General features: G+C 38.3%; 1 protein-coding gene across 5 annotated transcripts in view; it reads left to right on the forward strand.

Annotated features, from left to right (window-relative positions):
- plekhm3 (pleckstrin homology domain containing, family M, member 3) overlaps positions 1-27,067 on the forward strand; it is a 44,843-nt gene extending 17,776 nt beyond the window's left edge. For 3 of the 5 annotated variants that reach the window (XM_042001283.1, XM_042001282.1, XM_042001284.1), the window contains exons 4-8: positions 5,372-5,517; positions 6,114-6,307; positions 13,417-13,480; positions 22,533-22,690; positions 25,714-27,067. In XM_042001283.1, the coding sequence (XP_041857217.1) occupies positions 5,372-5,517; positions 6,114-6,307; positions 13,417-13,480; positions 22,533-22,690; positions 25,714-25,876 (725 nt within the window). In that variant the 3' untranslated portion in view covers positions 25,877-27,067. Of the gene's footprint in view, positions 1-5,371; positions 5,518-6,113; positions 6,308-8,280; positions 8,369-13,416; positions 13,481-22,532; positions 22,691-22,844; positions 23,843-25,713 lie in introns of those variants that run through there. The other 2 variants (XM_042001285.1, XM_042001286.1) reach the window with 2 other exon arrangements.
- Positions 27,068-27,659: the final 592 nt, after the last annotated feature.

Raw genomic sequence — 27,659 nt, forward strand, 5'->3', positions numbered from 1 at the left:
TCATCTTTCCTTCTGTCCCTCTTTCTCTTCATCCTAGAAAGACGCATAAAAGATCAGAGACGAGTAGAAAACGCTGCTGATGGTGTCGGATGTTTCTTTTTTTTTTTTTTTTTTTTTTTTACACAGCTGAAACTGTATGTAGTTGCTCCAATATTTAACAGTATATTTTTTAATCCCCTTTTAACTAATAGTGTTTTTTTTTTTTTTTTTAAGAAGATACAATGCCAGAAGTTACTCTTTTTTTAGGCCAGTTAGAAGGTTGCAGTGTGTTTGAGGTGCGCTCTTAAAATAAATCCACAGATGTACCTCCAGTTACCTTAAATGTTGTTCAGTTAACCTATCAGAAGCTTCCAAAGCAATGACGTCATCATCTGGACTTTCCCACATTGTTTAAAGGCATGGTAATCTTTATGTAAGTAAATGTAAATATCATTGTGGCATTTTGCAAATATTAATAATTTGGGTAATCCTAACTGATCTAAAACTGGTCACGTTTTGTCTGATTTAACTTTTGATTAAAGTTTGTGTTTTTAAAATATGTAAACTTGTTGTTTCAACTGTTGTATTTTCTTTTCTTTTTCTTTAAGATTGTTTTTGTGCTTGTTGAGGATTTGATCCAGATTATATCATTTTTTTAAATTAGTAAGTTTGGTGTTTCTTCCCTTGTGTGTATTTTGTGTAAGGTTTCCCAACACACTGTGCCGAGGACCTTACAGAGTGCCTCTGCGGTGGTAGACATAGATTTACCACCATGTGTTTGTACGTGTGGGTGTGTTCTCCTTTTTCACTCATGATATAGAATTTGGGGTTAAGGTTAAAGGTTGTTTTTCAGTTTGCATATGTTTTTCGGGCGTCTTACGTCTGTGTCTTTGTTCCTGCGGTACCAACAGCAGCAGGCCAAATTTGAGGCCGCAGTTGGCCAGAAAGCCGGTCTGGTGGTCAGCTGCTTCCTCGAAGTGACACAGTGTTTCTGACTGTTAACCATCCCCTCAGCCCGCTGCTTCCCAACCAGTGGACTGTGGTTTCTTCTTTTCAAAGAGCATCCACCCCAAACAACAGTATGAGATCATTGCTGTAATTAGCCTACCTAGATCTGAGTTACACACATGTTTTTCATTGGAGTCCCTGGGCAAAGATAAGCTGTTTTCGTTCTCCTGGTATTTACGAGCAATAGATTCAGGCAAGGGAAAGCAGACATACTTTCAAAAGTTTTGGAAATGGATTCTAATTATTTAATTAGTTTTGCTCATAGTTTTTTTTTATATATATAAAGTTTTTAATTATACATTGAAAATGTCAGAAAGTGTAGGGTTCACTCAGATGTCAACCCATGTTGTGATTGAAGAAACATTACATTATAGTTTCAGTATATCAGAACTAAAGCTGCTTGTCTTATATCTACTATAATAAATAAAGGCTGTACAGAAGCACAGCTTCTCAAAGACCAATAAGATGTTCAAGGTGTGGGTCATGTGACTGACACGTGGATGATGCATTTACAAGACAAAGCTACAAGCTCACTTACCTGAATGATCAGATGTCAAGGGGTGACAAAAGAAAGAGAATATGATACTTATTTTTACCAACTAGAAATGTAAAGACCTTTGATCCTGTTTCAAAACAGGTGTAGCATTTTAGACCTGGCAGATCAGGAGAAAAACAAAGAAAAAGTATGCGTAAGCTTTGCAATGTGACTGAACCTGGAAAATACTTTAAAATGTGCTCAAACATCACTTTGATAGGTTGAGTGGTCATCTGGCCATCAGAAGGTTAATGATTTAATCATGACTTCTACATGTTGGCATGTCCTTTGCAGTGACTGATTCCCACATTCTAATTTGTTTATGACTGAGTGTGTGTGTATGAGAGAGAAAAAGTATTGGCTAAAGGATTTTATGCTTAAGCCTGCTACTCCACAAGAAGAGAGGAATTTGTGTATTTTATTTAAGGGGAAGAACAGCATCAAAGTTTGTTCTGGCCCAGCTAATTCAAGCTTCATGATAAGCTAAGTCCGCAGTGGGGTGGGGATTTGCGTGGGTAGTGTCCGTGTCTGTCTGCCTTACATGTTGTGTAGATTTTCATGCCTCCTCTATGCCTTGGTAGCTGTTTGTTACAGCAATCCATTCAAGCCTAAATCTTTCACACTGGCAGAAAAGTGAAAATGGCAACTTTTCGTATCCCTGCTTTTCCTCATTAACCACGCCTCTTTAAATTTCTGACCAATCAAACAATAGTTCTTAGACACCTCACAAAATAAACTTCTATCCTGATGATGTGACAAGAACAAGCTGTGAGAACTCCCAAACCAAGACCACAAGAACAAAATGATGCCATTTTGTTCCCCCCACCTTAAGAACAGCATGTTCGACCTAAAGGACTTGAACATGGTTCTGCACCCGTTCTGTGTGGTGCTTTGCAAACACACTCATCTACTTGTTTTCGTGTTTTGTTGCCATTTGGGGGCAGTCTTGAAAATTTATGGAACAGTCTGAGTTGTGGGCTGATCATTTGTTGCGTTGTTGTTGGCGTGAAGAAGCCCGATACACACATGTCTCTACTCACAAACCACATGACCTGAAGAGGCTGCTGCTGATATGGTGGTGTCACTTCACCACAGAACCCCATAGAAGTCCAGAGCATGATTTATTTTGAAAAGATGAATTTAGTCGTTTTAGAAAAGTAATTAATAACCATGTATGAATAAAATGAACATTTTAACTAAAAATTCAAATGACTTAAAAGATGAGCGATGGTTCAGCCCACGTTTCAGTGTGTGTAACGTGAGTGATTTTTCCTTGTGTTATATAACGAAGACATTCAGCTCTGCATGCTGATTGCACCATTGTATGTGCTGCTCAGACATCAGATCACAGTCTATGATAGAAAAGTAGCTGAAAGAATTTCCTATTGTCTGCCTTCATCTTGTTTGATCTCTAGTCTTTGCAAGTTCATTCTTCCCTCCATCTGTCAATTGTTGTTTTTATTTCCATTTCCTCTTCTTCCCTCTGTGCTGTTTCTTGTGTTGGATAAACGTGCTGACACATGTCCCCTTTATTTTTGCCTTTTCTTTCTTTTTTTGTCAAGCCTCTGAAAAAAAGGGAGATAAAAATCTCTCATTTCTTTTCTCCTTGAAAAACTCTTCATTCGCTGTTTTCCTCCAGGCTCCATGTTCTCTTAGATGCTGTGGATAAGGGACACCTGTTGCAGCGTTTCAGCGCTCAGCTGTTTGGGTGTGTGTGATCATGGAGCACGTCCGGGTGTTTGGGTGAAGAATGAACTTTAAAGGACCTGGAAGACAAAGCAGAGCGGGGAAGCTATCAGGCTGAATAGAGTAGTGGATCTGTTGGTCTTTTAGATCTACAAAAGCTCTTTCTTATTCAAGGCTGCTGTGTTGTGACTACAAAAAAAGGAAAAAAGACTGTTATCTAGGGATTGCTTTAGATAAATTTGGCAGGTAGATTTTTAGCAGAAGCGAACAAAATATGAACTAAACAAATTGTCATGCACACATTTTAGAAACCATCCTCTCGAATGGACACTCATGGGGATTTATGAACTTCAGCGATAAAGATTGGATGCATTCAAATCAAATTCTCACAAAAATATTCAACTTATGTCTTTGAAATATTAAAACAAATCTTACTCTGAAACATCTCTTCACAAAATACAAAGGTAAAGAGTTTTGTAGTGCTGCATGATAAATGTATGCAGATTTCTTTACTCATACACTATGTACTGTGCTAATCTCTTGAGCCACCCCGTCATTTCGTTATGTTTATCTTCCACAGAGCCTCTTTTAACCATTTAAAGTGATCTTGAGCATTAGTTTTCCAGATTTTTTAACATCTTTGAAAGTTTTTAATTGTTTGTTTTTCAGTAATCTTCAGTTCTTGTACCTGACCCTTTCAGAGGAATACGTTTTTGTTAAACCTGATATTTGAAAGCCTCTTTGAAAACATAGGTTGGTAATCCGTGCCAAAATGGCCATTTAGGAGACCTTAGTCTGTACTAAAACCTCCTTAATCTTGTTCTGCTTCAGTTTCTCACAGTTGAACTTTGTCGTATTTGTGCTATGTGCCATCTTCTTTTATTCTTCACCAGTAGCACGACTTGATTACATCTTAACAAATCTTACAAGTATTTCCTTTACTTTGACTTTGACTGCAAAAGCATTTAAATAAAAGTTATGTTTGCAGAAATATACTCATGTCATTATGGCCATGCAATTTTTGAGTAGAGACTTAAAAAATAGACAAATGGCTCAAAGGGTTAAGTTGCTTTAGCACTGACCAATGACTTATTTGGCTACACAAAACAGACAACTTAGCAAAGAACAACTATTAACGGTATCTTTAGGGACTTTGCTATTATCAGCCTGTGACAGAGACACAATTTGCTCCCATTACATCAATTGCATCTACAAAAATGTCAAAGATAATTCAGTTTGAGGCCAACAAGGGCATTCCTAAAAAGCTCTTGGCTAAAAATGTGTCACATCTCAGCATGTTGTGTAGTATGATGTTATAAGAATCGAAGAACATTGAAAAAGTAGAGAACAAAAAAAAAAAAAGAAATGTCAGGACTTAAAAAGGCAACCATCTGCAGCAATGATGTGTTTAAAAGTAGAATAAGAAATATGAATTTAAAAGACCTGTCTCAGGACCTGTGAGATGCACCTGTTACCTGTTTTAACTGAGTTAAAATCAGTAGCGACAGGTTTTAATCCTCCCCAGTGTCCAGACCACATTACTGTAGCAGTTGCAGCATAATTTTGACAACAGAATAAAAGGCAGCAACATCCAAAGAACACAATCTGTATCATCTGCAATGTGCATCACCCTCTACATCCTGTATCGTGTCTAAGGTATCTCAGAAAAACTCAAGTGCACAACACTTTTTCATTGCAGGATTGGAGTTTAGTGTCACTTTAGCTTTCACACGTCTTTATCATGATACAACAAGTTACCCTTCCAGGGTCAGAATGCCTTTTGGACTTCGATCTGTTTTCATGCTGCTTTACTCGGCCGGATTAGTGTGGTATTTAGTAGGAGGCTATAAACTGACACATATTAACAGCAAGTTATTTGCTCTACAGCCTTTGTGTCATCCTGATCGCGGTTCTTCTGTCGCCACCAAGTGCTGACTTGTGTAATACTTCAAAGCCAATAAGCCTTTGAACAAACAGAAGTTGCAGATATGGATGTTTTTACTGAAGCCTTTAGTAAAAATATGCAAGGTGTTGAGTTTAAGAAGACTAGGTTTCCTCTCAATAACAGAGATAGTCAGACACTTTAGATTATGGTGTTGGTTCACATATGTTTATTAACAAGGTGTAAGCACACACTTACTCACCCAGTGACTTTCTTCTCAGGCTGTCAGCGTCCAATTGGCCTATCCAGGGGAAAAGCAAAGGTGTGTTACTACAGCGGCTGGTACTACTGCCAGAGCTGCCATCAGGACAACTCTTTTCTCATCCCAGCACGCCTGCTGCACAACTGGGACACCAGTAAGCACAAGGTGGGAAAAGAGGCTGAAACATCTGCAGTATGTTATCAAGCCATTGATGAGAAACTGTTTTACAGTTAATGCACATTTTCTGAGAAATAATTTTCTAGCTGAGAACGAGATGAATACAAACATGATTTTAGACTAAATTTGTACTCGGGCATCATCATAAATCAGAGAGGTGGAAACAATGAACTGGAAATAGCCAGTTATCCTGGCCTTGTCCAGCATTACGGCAGCATGATATCAAGAAAATGTTTTTTTATTTTATTTATTTTTTATTACGGCACAACTTATAGTTTATGTGGTACAAATGTTCAGCAGTATTAAAAGCATTCCATTAATTCATTTGTGTATTGTAGGCTGTGTACTGGTTAATTGTAGAACCTGCAAAAAAAGTAGAAAAAAAAATTGGAAAATTAGACCTCCAAAGCTTACATGTGAGCACATTAGATTCTTTTTCTTTACTTTGTATAAAACAATAGCTATTTATTAAACTTTATAAACAAACATCACCCAATACAAGTGTAAAAAATGACCATTATTTGGGGTTCACCTCTAGGTGTTGGTACATTAATCTTGCTGGAAACTCTTGTGTGCTTTTTTAGGTGTCTAAACAGGCCAAGGAGTTCCTTGAGTTTGTGTATGAGGAGCCACTGCTGGACATCCAGCAGCTCAATCCCTGTCTGTATGAACACTGTGAAGCTCTGAGCACAGTGCTGCGTCTCCGCCAGCAGCTTCAGTCGCTGCGGGCCTACCTGTTCAGCTGCCGGGCGACCGTTGCCGAGGATCTGAGGCGAAGGTATGATGGCTGTAATGTTCTGTTAGGTTTTCACACCACTTTTTATTTTGTTTTGTAAAGGAGTTAGAACAGTGGTTCCCAACATTATTTGGCTAAAAATGAACTGGTTGCAAAATACTGCCATGGGATGTGTTGATGAAAGTTGAATCATCTACTAACAAATAAAGTTTGAAAATAAACACCAATCCATAAAGATAGAAAATATTCCAAGTTATGAAACATGGTGGCACAAATGAGGAGCTTTATTAGACAATCGGTCAGAAGTGAAACACACAAAAACAAAAAGAAAATCAGTAAAATGAGGTTGATTTGCACACATACAGCAGGCTCACCTGCAGGAGGTGTTTGGTGGATAAAAATGATTGTCTAAACTTTAAATGTTTTACTAAAATTAAAAAGAAAATCTCAAATTGAATTCCTGCCATCTTCATTCAGGCTCTTAGAGTTAATAAAAAAACAAGAATAAATATAAACACATTGATTGTGACAGTTGTAAACAATGCAAACCTGATGTCGACTCATCATTAGTCAGTCTGAGAGGACCATTTTTGGATGGGATGATACATTTTTCAAGAGAAGCTAAACTTTTTTCTTTTGTGAGAAACATGCTGGAGTTTTCTTCCTGGTAAACAAAAGGTTTCCTCTCCACTGTCACTTTATTCTACGCTCAAGATGAGATGGACTAAAAGAGAAGATTCGATGTGATCCATTGGTCACCTTAGCTCAGCAACTTTTTATTAATTGGCTTTATATGAACACGGTTATAATGAATTGATCAAATTTGGATTCTAAGAGAAGAGATAAGTACTTTAATAATCCCATGGGAAATGATGGCCTGCAGCTCACTTACACACATCACACTCCTTCCTTTAAAATTAGTTAAGGGAAAAAGTTAACTTAAAATAAGTTAATGATAAGTTGGATTTCTTGTCAATCATACATACAGATGTGTAAGCAACACATAAATTAAGGCCTTACCAAACCACTTAAAAATCACCTTTGAATAACATATATTTTTGTAATCATTGAGGTGACTTGACTCTTTTCAGATTTTAGTTTGAGCAGTTCTTTGTTGTGTTTTTCAGCTGAATTTGTGTTATTTAAAGACAAATAAAGCCCAAGTTTTCATGGCATCCAGTGTAAACGGTCACTGATGGACTTAAATATTTGTTATGGTACAGACTATTAACATCTCTAGTAGTGTTAATATCTAATATGACGTGCATCTGTGTGTGAGTTCATGTGTGCATTCCACTATAACTTTTATCGATTTGCATTCCCGTCTGTGTGTGTGTATAAAGAAACATTCCTGTGCTTATATGTGGCTGTGTGTGATGGTCAGAGAGGATAACTGTTTATCTGAGTGGGGTCCCACACTGAAAGCCTTGTCTGTGTGCTGATGGATGCCACTTGACCTGGTCCAGGTCACTCATACATTCTAACCTGATGCAGTATTTCTGCTGAAGGATTCGCAGATTGACTTGAATTTAATTCCACCTTTGTCATGTTACATTTTGTGGTAGATCACAAGTTGTTATTACAAGTTAAATGTCTCAGTATGTCATGTCTTTAAAAAGGTCTGACTTCATTGTTTGCTGAAGGAGCTTAAAGAAGAAAACACCCAATAAATATGGATTTATTTGATCCGTAAACAATTACTATTTTATATTCTTTGTTTTATTTAATTGGACCATTTTAACTTATTTAATAGTATTGATGTTCCCAAGTAGGCAAATAAAACATTCCTACCTGATATATTCCTAAAAATTTTCATTGCTTTTGAGCTGTCATGTGGATTTTTCTGCAGGCAGTGTTACTGTAACATGGCTATGAGTTGGTTTCTAACATCTTTACATAACAGATCAGGATCAAGTTGAACTACAGAGCCATGATTTCTAAAGAAAGCTCTAAAGGAAGCATGTTGCAAAGCAGAGCAGCATCATAGCGTCCTGTGTTTACTTCTGTCCCATTAGCTAATGCTGGCCAGCGCCCCACCACTTCCAAACAGTGCAGGATTGATGAGAGCCGTGGCGTTAAAACCTTCCCGAAGTCATCAGTCTACTTGAAGGAGGATCTGAAAAGAAATGTCTGTTGCACACAGGCGGTCGCATTTTCACAGACAAAGCTATAAATTCTGTAAGGATGAATGTTTGTGGTCCTTTGCAGAAGTTTTTCAACTTTTCAGAGGTTACTGGATTTAAGAATTTTTCTATTGGCAAGTAGGTTGGCCGAGTTGTTTTGGTGTGTTAGTGCAAAGCAGCATAGGGAAAAAATAAAAATAACAATCAGAAAGAGATCAATGAAGTAAGTGGGATATAATAATGTAACAAATGAACAATATGTAAATAAAATAAAATACAATTTGTCTGTGTTATCCTGGAAGAGGGTGTGTTACGGTAACATATCAGTGAGGGGTGGTGCTGATGATTTCCTCTGACATTGTTAAAGATAGAAAAAGGGAGAACAAATGCTACATGCTTTTGATAACGGTCAGTAAGAGATCTCATGCAGGATATATTCTTCATATAAATTATAAACTGGACTAATGTGGTACATATAATGGATTTGTTTTAATTGGATCGTAACTGGACAACAATGAATTGAATTAAATTTGACGCTCTCTGTAAAAGTGCACTGAGATGATTTTGTCATTGATTGACACTATTTTAATTTAATAATTAGTTTATTTTCCTAAATTATATTTTGTTTTTGTAATGAAAAATTTTTGTTTGCCAAACAGACTTTTGAAATGTTTGTTAGTCTGACTGAAATTGTTGGAGATCACGAAACCACACTAACACATCTTAATAACTCTTCCAAGTGTACAAATAATTAAGTAAAAACTGTCTAAATTTAATCATATATTAATACACCCGAAATCCCAATAAAGTTGCTCTCATTCTCAATCTTTTTGTAAAATGGTTAATAATTCAGAAATTGTGATTGAAAAGCAGTCCATTGTTAGACCATCACTTTGGGGCTGAGTCTCAGGCAAAGAGTGGTCGTCTGTGAAATGGAAGGTTGGTGGTTTAATCCCAGTCTCCCAGACTACATGCCAAGGGATCTTTGGGCAAGACACTGAACCCAGCATTACCTCTGATGTGCTCATCAGTGTGTGAATGTGTGCAGGTAAGAGAAACACTTCATAGATAACTCAGAAGTTCTGGATGAACATGTGATGAATGGTGAATGTGACACCCATCTGCAAGTGCTTTGAGTGGCCAAAATGACTAGAAAAGTGCTATAGAAGTACAGTCCATTTACCATTTGCTCTTATACAATCCTGATTTATAACCACCACTTCATCTGACCGAGTCACCATTATTCTTCTAGACCAGTGTTTCTTAGTCCAGCTCCTCAGGAGCCACTGCCCTGCATGTTTTAGAAGTAATCATACTTTAGCACACCCGAATGAAATGAGTGACTCATTGATGGGCTTGCAAAGAACCTGATGAGGAATCATTAGTCTGAATCTGGAGTGTTGGGATAGGAACACATCCAGACATGCAGGGCAGTGGTTTGAGAAACATTGTTCTAGACAACTTGTGTGCAGTGAATTTGGCTTGAGACACATCGACAATGATCTCTCACAGTGAAAGTTTGACGTTGCAGAATGTCTTGAATGCTTCTCTGTAACTGTGTTGACTCGAATAAATCTCAAAAAGGAGTGCATCAGGTTTGCTGGACAGCTTTCTGTATGGATGAAATCTGAACTGATTGTCTTAAACTGCTGCCTTTTAAGTGTAGTTTTAGGTCCTTTGCCTTTGGTCAGTGTGCTCAGCATCTGATTTAACTGTCTGAATTTCTCTGTTCTGATCCTTTGCTTATTTCTTTTCTCAGTGGTATTACAAATATCTGACTTCCACAGTAGTTTGTGGTATATGTGTGTGGAGGTGATGTAGCATCTTTGTCATTTTGAAAGAGAAGTATGTGCAGATAAAAATACTGATGTGTATCTCCTTCATATAATAAAAGCATGCTGTATTCTTTAGTGACATGGGAAAAAAAACAATAAGTTCATCTTTTATTGTTGAGCTAGATCGATCAGGACACACAGATCAGTCTTAAAATTATGTAAATACATCACATGAACAACAACTAATAATAAATTAATGCATTTTTTAAAACCAAAGTGAAGATGCAGATGCAATTAACATATATTATAAAACAAATCATTAAAAAAATCTTAATTTCCTTTAAGCTGTTTTGTGTTGGATGTGGACAAGAACACAGATTTCTCCTCCAATTAGTGAGAAAAAGGCTCAAGTAGAAAACAAGCGAACAGTCTGCTTTATACATTCATGTTAGACTGATACTTTATAATAAATTTAGAACTTTATGGTACAATCATGCAATGGTAATTCTTTAATTTCTTTTAACAGTGAAGCATATACCACATCATAAAATGTAAGTATCTCAATAACTTGTCATGTGTGAGGTGTTATCTTAGTCTGATGATGTCAAAATGTGAACATGATGTTTTAGATACAGGCTGCCTTTGAATCAGAGCATTTAGTAGTCGATTCATATTTCAGACACTTATTTATTGTTGTTAATCACCTTGCTAGACAGCAGCGTTTTATGCAATAAGTACTTAAACATGGAACACTTTGTGTTCATTCAAACGTTTATAGAAATCAAATTGAGCTTTTAGTGCAGTTTAGGTTCATGGTACAAAAAGCTGAATATCCTTTACTCTTTGTGAGCATTGAAGTTTATTTAGTTCATTTGCAGCTGTAAGATGGCAACAGAAGGAGAGGGAAAAAAATGGATAGTGGAACATAACAAAAGGTTGCTTTTGTTTTCACTTCCCATCTCCGCCTGCTGTTGCTTATTTTTGATACCAGGAGACGTTTGTGTTCAGTTTTCACACCTGCAGAGATAAATTTGACTTGCTGCACATGTGCAGTTGACTTAAATTAAAGTAGCTGTCTATTAAATTAAACATTATTTAAACAAAATTAAGGAAAAATACTTTTCAGTGACCATAACAAAACTCCAGTTCTCTTAAATTTCTATTGACTCTGAGATTTTCCATAAAAATGAAAAAGGTTATTTTAGTCTTTTTATTTATTTATTTTTTTTTAAAACAATATCTGTTTATTACCAAGCTGTCCTCAAAAATGTAGCTGAGATTGGAGAAAAAAATAAAATCTTCTGTGAAGTTGATTTTAGGTGGCACTCTTAAATTACCCACTGGTACTGGAATCCCATCAGCTTCAGATATATTTAATGACGTATTCCAGTTTGTTTTTTTTAAATTCAAAACCTTTGTTGTGGCTTTGTCTGATAAGTTCATCTGCTTGTTTAGGTGGATTGGGGGTTTGTGAGAGCGGCTTTTTTGTGTTACTTTGTTTGTTCTTTTTGGGCAGACTTGTTACTTTAGTAATCACTAATATCTTAGCCTGGCTGTCACCTGTACACACACAGATTTGCAGGACTTTCTACAATCTGAACGTAGTCAGGTGAGACCTTCCCTCTGTACACAACCATAATCTCTGAGTGATAGCAGAGTTTTATGGAAAGGTGTGTCTGCTGGAGTGGAAACAGCCATCATAAAACTGATTTAAGCTGTAGTAATAAAGACTATTAGGTCTTATGCAAATATTGTGAGTTGCTGTACATGTGTGTACATTTGCATACATGCATGAATCTGTGTCTGCTCTTTGTAATCTCCTCCTGGGACATGTTCACTCTCTAGTGCTTTTATCAAGATCAGCAGACACTTTAAGGGTGTGTTCATCTGAGCACAATCTGAAAGGAGTCTGTGTGTGTTTGTTGTCTCATGAATGCTGATGTGGTAACCATTAGTAACGTGCAAAACAGAGTAGATTATCAGCAGTGCCTATCACCATGAGGTGTCTGGATCACACATACACACTTGTCCTTGTGTCTTAGTGCCACTCATCACAGCTTTAGACGGGATTTAACATGGTGCCATCCATCTTAGTTGTCTGACAGGAGACATGCTTGCAACCCTCATACATGCTTGTCTTTGTGCCATTGTGAGGACATTCTTTGACCCAATGGACTCTCAAGTCGTCACAACAACCTCAACTACCTACCCTAACCTGAACCTAAACTAATCTTGGTCATTTGAAGTTGTAAACATAATCCAGTGGGTTAAACTCCAGTTTTTGTCAAAGCAAATGTAAAGATGTGTGCACACACAAGTCATAAATGAGTAAAAAGTAAATGATGGTGACAGGAAGTGTGAAAGCTACATGCAGTATATTATTGTATTTATTATATAATCAGAACAGTACATAAAACAATGAATCTTAACACCATCCATTATGCATAATCCAGCTTTTCCTGCCAAAACATACCTTACCTGTAGAGGCTTGAACTCCTCTAGACTTCTGAAGGTATTTTCCTTTAAGTCTTTGAGAATCCTTCATGGATTTGACTCATTTGTCTAGCACATCCCAGATGCTTAATTGGACTAAGATCTGGAGAATTTGAAGGAAAGTCATCACCTCAAACTTGTGGTTGTGTTCCTCTAACCAGTTCTTGAACCATTCTTAAATGTCATCCAGGAATATGGTTTCGATAAAGGGCTGTACTAGGTAAGCTAGGCTGTACTAAGGGGGTATCAAAGTGTTAGGAACCAAGGTTTCCTGGCAGGACATTGTCAGAAGCATCACACTGCCCTCACTGACTTGCCTTCTTCATACAGTGCATGCTGGTGCCATGTCTTCCTCATGTTAGGATTAGTCGTGTAGAAGAAAAGGCGAACCATCAGAAAAGGCCTCTAGTTCTGATGCTCACATGCTCGTTGTTGGTGCTCTCTGTGGTGGATCAATATTTTTACTTTTGGTCATGATGTTACAGCAGATCTATGCATGTCATCTGTTTAGTGAGTTACCATGGAAAAAATACTAAAAGAAGATGGGACGATGCTGTGTTGTGGCATTTAGGGAAGTATCTGAATATAATTATATATTTTTCTTATCTGTCATAACACATAAAAAAAATTTAAAAATCTGCTACTGTTTTTTTTCCGTCTCAGATGAAGAGTCAAGAGTTTCATCATCATCATTAGATGTTGAACAGATTATCTGTTCTGTGGAAAATAACGCAGTATTTGTTCTTGTGTGTGTTCACAGGATTTTTCCCAGGGAATACCTGCTACAGCATATTCACCTATACTCCCTAGCCGACCTGCAACAGGTACAGAAGAGTTATTGTTGCACTTATAGAATGCATAGAATAGCTGTAATCCACCTCTGTTTAATCTGTTGTAAAAATTATGTTGAGAAATAATAAGTAAAATCTTATTCCATGGGTAAGCACAGTATAAAAATACACTGGAAACACGGGAGAATATTGGTTAAGTTGACCTGAAATTAGCTAATTTAGTTTGTGCTGCACCCATAAGGCATCATTGTTGCCAAAAGACATAATGAACCTTGCCCACTGCACATAAGCTTGTTTTGCACAAAAATGCATTTTTCTAGCAACAAAAATGTTGTGATTTCTTGGTAAAAATTCCAGCAATTAGCTGGTTTTAAAGTTCATGCTTTGAGATTTTCAGTGTCAGAAAACCTCAAATCAGGAAAAACGTATCTGCAAAGAAAATGCTAATTAAAAATAAAAGAAAAACACTGGTATTTACATTGACCTTTAAATGACTGAAGACTATAATAAGCTATCCAATGTTTTTCAAGCTAACATAATTTAATCTCTTGATATACACATATTTTTCTACAGTAAAGGGTTTATCACTCTGTAACCAAGGCTGTAAACTTTAGTTTTTCTTGTACAGCTGGACATTTTAATATTTATGTAATGGTGTCTAAGCCCCCATGTGGCCACTCAAGGAACTGCAGTCTTTGCCTCTTTGGATTGGCTACATTTTTCAGCCCTAGAGGTAAAGTCCATTCTATTCCATTGTGGTAATGAAGACTCACCTAAAAGCTACCATAAACCTTTTACTATGCCAAAGAAACCACCCACCCACATAGATCAGTATGCATCAGTCTAACATAGTGATTGACAAGACCATTTGGCATTGGTCCAGCTTTCCTAGGGAGGAGATTCCTATAAACTTATATGATGGTTCCTTAGTGTTACATCCAGTTCATAAAAATGCTTGACTTCACCATTTTCTGAATTTTTAACTTTTTGTTTGTCAGCTGTTTAGTAACCAGATGGTCTCTGAGGGCATATTGCTACAGAAAAGAAAGACACCTCAGATTGCCAGATATAACCTGTCAAAACCTGCGCCTGCCCACCTGTTTTGATACCTTAAAATCAATTAAACTGAAAGCATTTTAGTGTTTTCACTTTCACATGAAAGACTGAAATTCTTGTAGCAAGATGTGGATAAAAAAAAAAGGGAGGGGGGGGGGGACGCCGTGGCCTCTCAGCAGTTTAGCGTTGAGCCGTCAAACTGAGTTGGGGGTCTGAGGAAAGCAACCACAAATGACTGAAAAGTTCTTTTGTTTGTCATTATGTTCATTATGTTGTACTCTGCCCCATTTTTTTCTTTTATCCCGCTCTGACTCAGAGCTCGGCCTCAGACTCTCACAATGAAAGAGATTGGTACTCCTCCTCCTCCTCCTCCTCCTCCTCCACTCCCACACTCTGTGTCTCTCTGCTTCACTAATTGGTCACATTCAGAATCAACAGGCAGAAAAACAAAGCGTGACATCCCTTCATTCTTCCCAACATCCCCTTGGCCTCACACACGCTCAGCACACATGTGTGTTTTGTGTGTCTCTTTCCCTGCTAAAACTCTACAACTCACCCACAAACCCCCAAACCACAGATTTAGTACTAATTTCAACAATAGAAGTCTTTTGTCGACTCTGCTTGGCACCCCCTCTCTCTCTTTTTCTCCCCCCTCTCTTGGAGATTCTCGAGCACTCTGCCCCTTAATTGGTTTTCCATATTAACAAGCTTGTTTCTTTTGATTCACCTCCTGAATAAAATGACGCACTTAATCAACATGGCTTTTTTTGTTCCAGCTCAGGGGTCAGTAAAGGCTGAGCTCCTTTGGCTAAAGCCTGGACCAAACTAGTCTTTCACCTCCTGACAAATAGCCTCCACCCATATCCCCCATTAAGAACTAGTTCATTTTGTAGAAGCCATATGTGTTTGTCTAAGACACTCTGCTCTTTTCCATACACCAGGTTTCAAGGATAGTTTCTTTGGTTTTGTGTGAGGGCTGAAGTAGTATGGAAATGTTTGTGTGCATGCGGACAGTGTGCTTCCCACAGTAACACCCTGGCATTCCCTGTATGCCAGGCATGCCTCTCCACTCACACTTGTCCAGACACACAGAGGCCTCTTAAGTAAATGTTAGGTGTTCTCAGAAAGATTTCCAGTTTCTCCTCCTGGCTTTGAATGTGGGAGGAGCTTTCACCCTCAAATGCACAACTCTGCATTATGAGAAACAAACAATGTAGATGAGAATGGGTTAAGCAGACAGTAAGGCTTCGGTGATACTTCAATGTGATGCAGCTGCAGTGGAGTTTGTAAAGTCTGTGTTTTGCTCCACCATTTTAAGTGCTGGGTGTACTCCAGAAATTGTGGGATTGTTCGTCTTTTTTTTGTTTTTTGTTTTTTTCTGACAATGCGTTTCATATTCTGCTTCTAAAGCTCCGCTTTAGACATGGCATGAAGATGGATGCATGGAAGTTAGGTCTTAAAATAAGCAAAACTCCACTCTTACTGCTTCCTTAGGGATTCAAAAGTAGCAGCTAGTTGATGCAAATCAAACAGATTTATTTATCATTAGAAAGAAAATAGAGAAACATATGAAAGCAACGGTTTTGGCAGTTTGTTTTCTGGAGCAGGCTGGATCGGGAAGTCCGAAGTCGGTCCTCAAGGGCTGCTGTCCTGCCGATTTTCAATGTTTCCCTGCTTCAACAGACTCAAATTAAATGGATCCAAAAGCATGAAGTTCTGCACAACGACTTATTAATTTGAATCCGTTGTGTTGGAGCAGGGGAAACATCAAAAATCTACATGACTGTGGCCCTCAAGGACCAGAGCTGGACACCCCTGGTCTGGAGCTTTCAGATGTATGTTACCACAGTGCCAAGGAGGAAAGACATCAACAATCTTAAAGGAGCAACTGCTCATCAATCTCTGAAGGACTCGACGTCTGACATGCTTTAGGTTTTGTGTCTGTGAGAGAAAAGAGTTTGTTTTTGCCCTGTGAGTTCACCCTGGTCTTTCCAGCCATGTAATCCCAGCTGGCTTTCTAGTTTCTCAATGGCGCTGTGTGTGTGTGTGTGTGTGTGTGTGAGAGAGAGAGAGAGAGAAGAGGGCCGGTTAACGGCTGTTAAACAGCAGTTTTAGGGGATTAGGAGGTTTTGGAGCACAAAGACTCTGCGTGCAGCAGAGAAAGAGGTTGAACAGGAGGGGAAGGACTTTAAGAAGAATGATAGAGGAAGAGGAGCTGAAAAGTGTGTTTTGTTTTTTAGATGGAAAACGGGTCAGAGCTGTGAATACAGGTGTGAAGTTATGCTGCAGGCTGTTATGCCTCATTGTTTATTAATACTTCTGCTACTGTTAGCAGAATTTTTACATTTAAAATCAAAACATCTCTAAATATTGAAATAAATATGATTTTAAGGCACAATTTTCAGCTAAATAGCTACAGGAAGTATTTCACAACATTCACCAAAGTGTATTTTGTGCAGACCTGTTCATGGTATCTAAAATGTCACACTAGACATTAAGTTAAAAAATCTTTGAGAACCTTATGTCCTTCTTTTCAGGTTTTCAAATAAACAATGACTCGAATGAATAAGAATCATTAGACTCCCACTTTTGTTAATTCCATATGTTTTAAAAGAATCAATACATTTATGAAGGCGGTTTAAACTCTGACCGTCGTGTTTTACTCTTGTATGGTTTGCCTCTGCTCCTCTCAGCTCTTCTGTCTCAGACTGTATTTTCTCATTGTCGCAAGTATCAGCTGCTTAACATCATGTCACCTTGTGACACAAAGACAGGACACACAACTTCCCTGTGTGTGTGCAGTGGTTAGACAGGTTTGTAATACAAATCTTTTGGCAGTAAAGCAGTCAGTGGAGGGAATAAGAGTCATCCATTGCTGTGCTTAATCTGTGCATGCAGGTTATTAATTGAAAGCAGTTAACACTGCATGCACAGAGGAGGTTTCCCAAATTGTTTTGCAGTTCATGCCCACAAAATTATAAATTGTGCATAAAGATTTCCACACAGTATAAGAGAAGCAAGAGGGGTTTTTGAGAATCCCCTAGAATATATATTTTGGCTTTTCTGGAGACAGAAATGAATCTGAGTTGGCCAACCTCAAACAGCCCCTGACAAATCTACTGGTTGGCTCAGACGCTTGGGACAGCCATCAATATTTGGCTTCAATGTTGTCCTGTTCATGTTGGGAGTTGTGGGCTGAATGATTGTCCCAGTGCGACTCTGCTGGCCTGTGGTACTTTTCTGTAGCTAATGAGGTTGTCACTGAGTATTTAGAGCAGCAGTAACAGCAGGGGTATGGGAGTTCCTAAGAAAATGGAGGCGCAGATTTTTTGTCCTTTGAGAGGTAAATGTGTGTAATTGAGTGTCTTAATGAAAATCTGCACCCAGGCTTCGTACACATGATTTCATTTAGTTGTTTTCATCTTATCAACTTGTCCCCCTTTCACATAGTTACTTATTTCACTCTCCATTCATCCATCCACATTTGCACTCCTTCCTTGCTTCTTCTTTCCCGCCACCCCTCCAGAGATCTAGCCAGTCACCAGAGCGGTGCTGCCACTTGTTTGACTCTGCCCAGTCCAATTATAGTGGGCCTTAATTACTGAGCCTGTCAGCCTCCATCAGGAGAGTCATTTGTCATGTGGACTGGGCTGGACCGGACTGAGCAAGCCTGCTTGGGTTTTTTGTGGGTGGAGGGGGACGCGTATATTTGCCTGTACCTGGCTGCCTGCTTTAAAACATTTATCTTTACTCAGTTTGTGATTTTCTCTCCGATTAAATTGACTATGTTTTTTGTGGAGTTATTTGTTTATTTTTTTCTGTAGATTAGATTAAATTTCAGATCCCACCACGTAGCCGCAGCTTGTTTATTAACTCAGCATCTTCACAAAAGCTGTAAAAGTGTTTCAGCTCCCTTTTAGATGGACAAATAGTCAAATGCTTGCTTACCTAAAACATGTTAATTAACTGTTGCTTTACTTCGGCTATTCATATCACAAAAGTTCCCTTAGTATTATTGTGCTGTAGATACACTTTAATAGTCATTTCTCTCACACATTTGACATAAAACATATTTTTAAGCTTTTAATAGGCGTAAGCACAGGCATTGAGGGTCCATTCACACCAGTCCTGCTTAAACAAATCCAGTTTGGTTGGTACGGAGAGCTGTGAATGCGTAGCTGATGCAGCTCAAAGTCCGCATAAAAATGTAGGTCTCGTTTCACTTCAAGTGAATCAAATGTAGGAAGTGGACTGATACTTAAGTGGTGGAAATGGAAGCAGCCCTTCATTAATCAACAGGTGAGCAAGTTTTCTTGTTTGTTGTTTGTCTTGTTTTGTCCTTCAGTCGTTCTTGATGCAACACTACCTCAGGTGTTGAAGGGAATATGTTTAAAAGGTTTGGTTCGTTTGACCAAGTGCGATGTGAAAGCAAACCCTGACTGGGTGAATGTTGCACCCCCAAATGAACCGAGTCCTCAATCGTACCGAGGTGTGAAAACGACTGAAGTTGGTTTTTATTCAGTAACCAAAAGCTAATTTCAAAAGACAAAAAAAAAAAACAAAACAAATAAACATTTGAATCAAACATGTTTCTTTTCACTGGTATGAAGGGGAAAAATACTAGATTGCTTGTGGTATACTTTAAATTGTAAAAGCTTTGATAAAGTCTACTGGACTTCTATTTATTGGCTATTGAAAAGGCCTTTTCAGTCCAGTTCATTTCTTCAGTCTCAGAACTGAAGAAGCCTTTTAGATGAGAGGTGAAACGTCTTCAATAACCAAGAAATAGAAGTCCAGCTACTTTAATTCATGTTTTTATATGACCTGGAAGTCTGAGAATCTACACCAATAAACTAAGCCACATTGCTAGTTACTATGGCTCAGGTTATGGTGGTTGTAATCAGAAACAGATCTTCAGGAGGAAACAAAACTGGTGTACAGCCATAAAACAAGTGGAGAGTTTTCCCTGCAGCAATTGCTTTAATCTTTGGGAATATCTGGGATAACACATCTGAGATGTTAATCACATGAGTTAATTGCTTGCTGACCCAGACCAGCCCAGACTTTATTCAGGGTGATTTCTATTTTCCCTACTGTGTATAAAACAAAATTAGCATCAGTTAATTTTTTTTTTCTTTCTCAAGTTTGACTGTTTCTACTCTCCTCTTCTATAAATACAAATTAAAACGGCAACGAAAACCCAGCTAAAGCTGTTGGTCTGAGCAGTTACAAAAACACTGGTGACCCAACGCTACCTTAATGTGAACACTGTACAGATGCACCGACCGAGCGCTCGCAGCTCCGTGTAACATTTGCTTCATGTTAGGCCCATTTTGAACAATCCTGCTCAGGAGCTTCTGGAGAGGCACTTCAAAGGAAATGCCCTCAAGAAGCTTGTACTTGTTTTTCTGAGTGGACTGAAAACCAGATCCAGTTTATAGCGAGATATTTGTCCATGTTCATCTTGTATTGTATGTGCCAGGCACAGGACGAGTTGCGTCCGTACATCCAGACATCTCTGCGGCATGATTTAGTGCAAACGTGATCAGTTAGTGTGCTGCGTTTCATCTGTGCATGTGTGTGGTTTCTTCCTCCTCTTTCCATCTCACATCCTCTAGTCCTCTCTTGGTCGAACAAACAGCATGAAGGAGGTTATAATTGGGAGGTCCAGGGCTCTGCCAGGTGGAACCACTTGTATCTGAATGCAGGCTCTCGCTTCTCTCTCAAGATCTCTTGTTTATTGTATCTCTGCCGCTCTTTCTCCTACTTAATACTCTGTTTTTCTGTTACTTCCCCAGTTCTATCATACATTCATGTCTTTTTAGACTCTACTATAACTCTGTCTGCCTTACTGGCATGACACAGCAAAACATGTGGACTTTTCTGTTCTCTGTGCAGTCATCCACAATCTATTCATCAATACAACTCTACCCACCCACTGCCTGCTCCCCCCCACCCCCCACTTCCACTTCTTAAAGGAACTTACCAAGCGTTGCCATTAAAAGACGTACACCTCATTTACTGTCGTCCTCCCTTCCTTTATTTTCCTCTTCTCCTGTTTTCCTCTTCCTAACACACAGATTTGCTGTTTCTATGAGTTTAAATAATTTCTCCGTCCCATGCAAACCACCTCGGTCTGTTGGTTTGATAGATGTCTGGTGGGACATTAGCTCATTGGATGCCTATTCCTATCAGGGTCCTGTTCCAGGATTGAAGTGAGTTTCTACAGGTTTCTTAGCTGAATGAGCTGTACCATTGAGCCCATTTACATGTACACCAAAAATCTCATTATTACATGATTTCTGGATTTCTCCAATGTCTTTATGCATGTAAACCTGAGTTATTTATTATATATTTATTTTTATTATTATTTATATATATATGAGTTACTTTGCCTTTTCTTTTACATCTGAGCATGTGCAATAAAACAAGTCACAACGTGAGCAGAAATAAAAGAAAAAGCACGATGGTGTGCAGCAGTGGGAAGTCAAACATTCATCTTTTGTCTATTTTGCAGTTTATCAGCTCTCACATTAGCAGCTAACATGAAGAACGCAGGCGCCGCCATGTGTAACAAAGACCAAATGTTTTGAAAATAACGGGGGTTAGATCACTTCAAAACAAATCAGAGAATGGATGGGTCTGCCCCAGCTGTGGCTACACATGTAGCTTAGGATCACCAACCATCAATAAATAAATAATGGGATTATTATCGGCTTTGAGTGCCTTGAAAAGCACTATAGAAACTTAATCCATTTCATTAAGTGCATGTAAATGCGGCAAATCAGATTATTACAATTAACTGATTACTCCCAGTTATCTGTTTTTGATCTAGTTATCTAAATTCTGTAAGCAGGCTCATTGTGGTGGTTTAGAGGATCCCCTCTCCTTTGTTTTATGTTTAGATTTTCATTTTTCTTGTGGAAACTCTTTAAAGGCAGACTTAGCAGATAGATGGTTCAGAATGATCCCTCTCATGTTTTATGATCCAGTGGATGTGTGTGTGCGATGGGTTTCTCTACAGAGACAACCTCTTTGTGTTTCCGGGCTGTAACGTAGGACAGAGGTTGTAAAGACAGAAGCCGAAGACCCATCAGCTCAGACCAGCCTCACATTTTCATTCATAATTAGGGCTTCAGAGCAGAGCTGATATGAATCTGTAAATTTTCTTTACTTCTCAGATGTATTACTTTCTTTGTCTGGCTGCAGCATGTTTGCTGATGTTGTGCTGGTTTGGTTTCCTTTAATGGCGACAGAGAACTCAGAATTTCTGATTTCCAGCTAGTTGGAAAAAAATTGTTTGTTTTTGTTACTGTTCATCTCAAGATTGAAAGGTTGTGAATCTTCTGATTTCCAGTTTTCTTTCAAGTCTGTGCTGCTTCATTTTGGGGTCTTGTCCAGGTTGACATGTTATCAGCAATGATTAACGTTTAGTTAAGACAGATTAACAACTACTGCCTCAGTAAAGTACCTTCTTATGTTTAGATGGGGATGGAGAGCATGATGTTGTGATTCCACTTTTCAACCTATTATTTTTTATTATCACTTATTAATATTGCTGTTTTCTCTTTGCTTCTTAAAATTGTTTTGAAATTTATTTCAATTTCCAAATCTGCTACATTTTTGGATTCACTAAATCTACTTTAATGGACCTGATATCAATGGCAGAATGCTAAAAAAAATAAAATAAAATGAGCCCATCTCATGTAACTTACTACCATTCATCCGTTAATCTCCCTGAAGGTAGCATTTAACCACAACAGACTCAAATAACCAGGTTTATTTCCCAAAACGCCTGCTGTCTGTTTCCCTTGTTATGAAAATTAATCTTCATAAAATCCTCTCAACATTTTCACTGGTTGTGTTGATATTAGATCATCTGTTTAAAACTTTACTGGAGAATCTGAAAGGTGCTCTTTTATATTTAGTAGAATTAAACGTCTTAAAGTCTTGGATCTGATCCAGGTCTTCAGATAAAAACACTCAGGCGATTGGTTAAGATTTCACAATCATCATTTTCATCTTCCAGGTGATCGATGGGAAACTGGCTCCTTTCCTGTCCAAAGTGATCAAGTTCGCCAGCTCTCATGTGTTCAGCTGCAGTTTGTGTCGAGAGAAAGGTTTCATCTGTGAGCTCTGCCATGACAGACAGGTCATCTACCCTTTCCAGGAGAACGCCACCCGCAGGTACCCTCAGATAATCTCTGTATTTACAGCAAACTAGAAATGTGGCAGATTTTGCTTTTATTGAATAGATAAACTATTTTATTTGCAGCTCATTTGAATCAGGGTTTAGAGCTAAAATATGGGAATTGTTTTTCCCTTTTTTTTGACTGCTCAGATGGAAGCAGACCATCAGCTGAAGCTCATGTGAAGCCGTTAAGCTCTTCTCACCTCGTATTTGTCTTCAGGCCTGGTAGTCTGATGAACTGACCCTTTGCAATCTAGAAACATAGTCCAAATGTGTGTGTGTGTGTGACACTTTAAGCAGTGAGACCGAGCCTGGTGTTTGTTAGCAACACCGACCGGCCGACTGTTTGTGGGAGAAGGGATCTTCTCGACACAGTCCAGAACCTCGTCTTCATCACTGAAACTCAGAGTGACGGACAGCAGACAGATAAGAGCTAATCAGAACCGATTTATCAGAGACGCACACATGCACAAACACACCCGCTTGTCGAGCTGTTTCATGACTTGTGAAGCAAGTGTGAAGTGTCCGCTGATAACAGCTGCATCTGCTGGACTGTCGGCTCAGTTACTCGGACTCTGGAGGTGTAGGAAGTAAAAACAATTTGTTACAGTCGCGTTTGAACCAAGTGTAATACAGTTGTTTGTTGTTTTTGTTGTTTTATTTGACAAATCATAAACCAATGCTGACTTTGTGTCAGACTGTTGCTTACTGGAAAATCTGGTTGGTAAATTGGTAAATTCATCCAGATTATAGGAGCGCAGATTAAATATGAACCCAACTGAGAATTCAGTAATTTAGCAAACAACCATGAGTACAGTTTTGTTACAACCAGTAACTAATGCTTAAAATGATTAAATGTTTAAAGATCTTAGACATGACTTACTTTTATTGACCTTTGCACAGGTTTAGGAGTTAAACATTTTGGGGAACATTTATTTCACTCTGTATTTCTAAGTTAAACATCAACCCTCAGCGAGCAGCTGGTTGATCTGAGCACTTTATTTCACACTGAATTCTGATTTGCAGTTAAGTCATAAAAAGCAGAACTCTGCTGGTGTTCTGCAAGCTTTAAATCAATATCAGTGACAGAGTGAGTGACCATGTTGTAGATTCAAGAGAAGAAGACTTGTTGCATTGGCTGTCTGGATATCACCGAGTCAAAACTTCTGCACTGAAAAGGTTTGAGATGAACAAACATGCAGACAGACTCCTGATTAATCTGCTTGGGACGTAAAGCCCAGCTGTCTGAGGGAAGCTTGTAACATAAACAGGCTGAAGCTGTAACCACGTTCAGCGTGGACCGGTGTTCTGTTGAAACATGCAGTCGTGTCAAAGCATCCTACCAGTGACTGCATTTATCGTTATAGCCTTCAGAAAAAGGTCATTAACCCACACAGACACGGTCCCAAAAAATTATTACGGGTGTCAAAAACAAACTGATGGTGTACTGATGGAAGTACTGATGGTGTAAATTAATGAATGTATATATTCCCTGTATAATAATGAAAATTCAGTATTTAAATTTATTCATTTATTTATTATACGGCTTGTATAAATGAAGGTAAAGTTATTAATTTATTTCTTATATTAGTCAAAAAATTTTATATTGAAATATCTGAGTTTTTCTTTTCTTATTTCATTGTAGTTTTCATGTGTTTATAAAGAGGGTCCACGGCCAGAGGCAATGTCTTTGGGGGTGGGCCTGTAATAGAAAAGTGTGGACACCCCTGGTCTAAAGAACCTTGAAAGATACAATATTGATCCCAAATTGTTCTAAAGAAAAATTTCAGATTAATAGATGACAGAAAAAAAATCTTTATTTACAGACTTATTAAAAAAAAACAAAAAAATATATATATATATTTACGTTTTAAAAGTGGTAAATGACTATATACATCTACATAAATAATCTCACATTTTTACACGTATATTTTGAATGACTTATCAATATGAAATATTGCTTTGTTCATATTTTGCTCACTCAAAATGAGCCCAACAATCCCACTGCACCTGGAGAGGAAATATATACACAGTAATTTAAAAATGCATCTCTGACACTTGAGCACTAAAACAAGGATGCAGAATAACAATGTAATTTTTTTTCTTTTTTCTGAGGGAAAAAGAAGCATTATGAAGTAAAAAAGAAATCATACTCACTGCTTCAGGAAGCACTCAAAGTCTCATGAACAACACGGAGGTACGGCTGTTCTTAAACACAGTTGAGGGTATCGTGGATTTATGGGCGTGTCCTCAACCCCACACAGAAATTATGTTTTTGCCTTGTGTGCAGAAAGCATAGGTAGGACATCTTGATGGGTAGGAGGGAATGTTAAAACACGGGTATACAATTTTGATGGAACAATAACCTCTTTTTTTTTTTCTGCCTCGTGTCCGAAGTGAAATACTCCAAATAAATTAAATATATCTTCACAACTGCAAGGGCTGTGTGTATAATCTTGGTCTCAAAAGAAAGCTGAGACATCTGTGGTTACTCCAGAAGTGTCAGAATCAATAAAAGTTACTGTTTTAGAGTTAATTCACTTGGAACACATTAGAAAATAAAAATAGCTATCCATGGCTTTCAGTGAAAACCAGAGGATAGCAGCCCAGTTCATCTAGGAATTAGTAAAGTCTGATGAGTAACAAGTAGAAACTAAAAAGTGAACCTGAACCGTTTTACAGGTGTTTTAATAGAGGTGTTACACAGATAAATATCGACCAATGTTGATTGTTTACAATCTTGTTATCATAAAGGTATTTAATGGCCCTGCATACTCAGAGCTGCTGTCCCGTAACTTTACAGTCATCTTGTAGAAACTCACAGCCACACAGAAACTTCACCAGCGAGCTTTCATGTCTCCTCAAACAGCAGAGTTGCATTGACAGAAGGGATGAACCCTCTGCTGGATGAACACAGACCAGTTAAAGGACAGAAAAACCTGTTGGAGGTGGTTTTCAGTGCAGAACTGACTCGCCACTTGAGAAACCTGAAGACTACCAGGTGTCTTTGTGCCTACAGGTGCGACGGCTGCGGCGCCGTTTTCCACGCAGAGTGTCGGCAGAAAGCTCAGCCGTGTCCTCGCTGCGTTCGCAGAGAGCTCCACCACAAGAGGCCGTCATCCTTCTGGTCGCCCGATGACGACAGCCCCGGGTGCTTTCACCTGCCCTACCAGAACACCTGAGGGCAGCGCGCCTGCAGCGGCTACAACAAGTGGGGCACCGTTCGGCCTCCACGCCGCACAAAGTGCCTGTGTTTCTCATTTCTGTGTCTGCAGGTTAAAGCTAGCTGCAGCTTTCACCCGAGGATAGATGCCGGAGCATGTGATGCGCCGAAAGGGTTGCATTTTTTATGTGTGTGCAGCCTGCCTACACACATCTGAGCTGAGCCTCCTTCGTCCTACTGTAAAGAGCAAGGAGAAACCCAATTGCTGCGTCAGGCTTCACTGACCCATCTGCCGAGTATTTTGTTGTCAAACGTCTTCACACAGATTCCCTTTCCCTCCCACCTTCATCTCCTACACGTCACTTCCTTCCTCCTATCTCGTACTTCAGGGGTTTACACATAAAATCACAGCTGGCAACTGGAAGAATTCAGATGGAAAGTGGAAAAACGTTGGTAGTCCGCTGGAATCTTCCACTCTTAATGCTTTGCTTTGAAATTTAAATTACTCATCAACAAACAGAAAATTAATAAAATTTACTGATTTATTCACAAAAAGCACAAAATTTGCTGCTTTTTTTTTTCTTGTTGAAATAAGCAAACTTGAAACCTCAGCTGCTTTTGACTTTTTAAAACTTTTGTCTTTGTTTACAAAAAACTCAAGGGAACTATTAGAGAATATTACAGACACAGCAGCCTTGAAAGTTAGCTAGTTTCCCTGAGTTTGTATTATTTATTTACTTTGATATTACAGAGAATAACGTCTTTCGACTTGCATTCATGTCACTTAGAGTCAAATGAAATATTAAAGGATGAGTTCACACTTTTGTGTCCATTTTGAAGCAATAGTCTGATAAAAGCTGTAACTTTTATCCTACTCCTGTTGATTTAAAAGAAGGGGAAAAATCCTCCGTTGGTGTTTTATTTAAAAGAAAAACTTCAAGATTTTTTCATTAAGTGAAGATGTGGTTTTTGCACCATCATTTGCACTTAATTTGGTTCAGAAAATATCTCCTTATGAACAGTGGGGACAGGAGGAGTGCTTACAGCTAGCAAAACAAAAGACTAACAAAAAATAAATGAGTATACATATAACCTACTCAGTGTGGTTTTTAACAAATATAATATAAAGTGTGAACTGACCTGATTAACCGTAAAACTTCAGAATTTTAGCAGAAACACTCCTGCAGCACAACCGGCACAAACTCAACACGTCCCAAACACGCTGCAGCTGACAAACCTGAGATCAGTAAATCCTGTTCAGTGTGACTGACCTAAAAGTGTAGAAGTCCAAGTTTACATGATACAAATTACAACCAAAATTAAACTTTCAGATATATCTTAACATGTTAGCCTCATAACTAAAAAAGCTCAGAAAATAATTGAGTCGATGTGTTGGACTAAATGTGTGTTTTTAACGATGCCAATAAAATTTAAAACCATGCTAAATGTCGGAGAGAGAATCCGGGGGCCAGATGTGTAAATGATGCACACGTGTGACTTTACCTGCACACAAACTAGTATTTTTCAAGAAAGAATATAGTAATAAACAGACCTCACACATTCAGAGCAAGGATGCACGTTTTAGAGCAATTTAACCTGATATGATGATATGGAAATGGGTGACATCATTTTATATACAACAAACAATTTCACCATAATAACACTGTTTTCTTATTTTTCTTTAAAGTTAGTTTTTTGACATATTCTTATGAATTGTGAATGCAATAAATAACTGCAGAACCGTCTTCTGGTTTTCTTGCACAAGAGAGGAAAGCATGTCTAGAAGGAGTGGTTGAGATTTC

This window comes from Melanotaenia boesemani, chromosome 12, assembly GCF_017639745.1.
Source record: "Melanotaenia boesemani isolate fMelBoe1 chromosome 12, fMelBoe1.pri, whole genome shotgun sequence".
Classification (NCBI taxonomy): Eukaryota; Metazoa; Chordata; class Actinopteri; order Atheriniformes; family Melanotaeniidae; genus Melanotaenia; species Melanotaenia boesemani.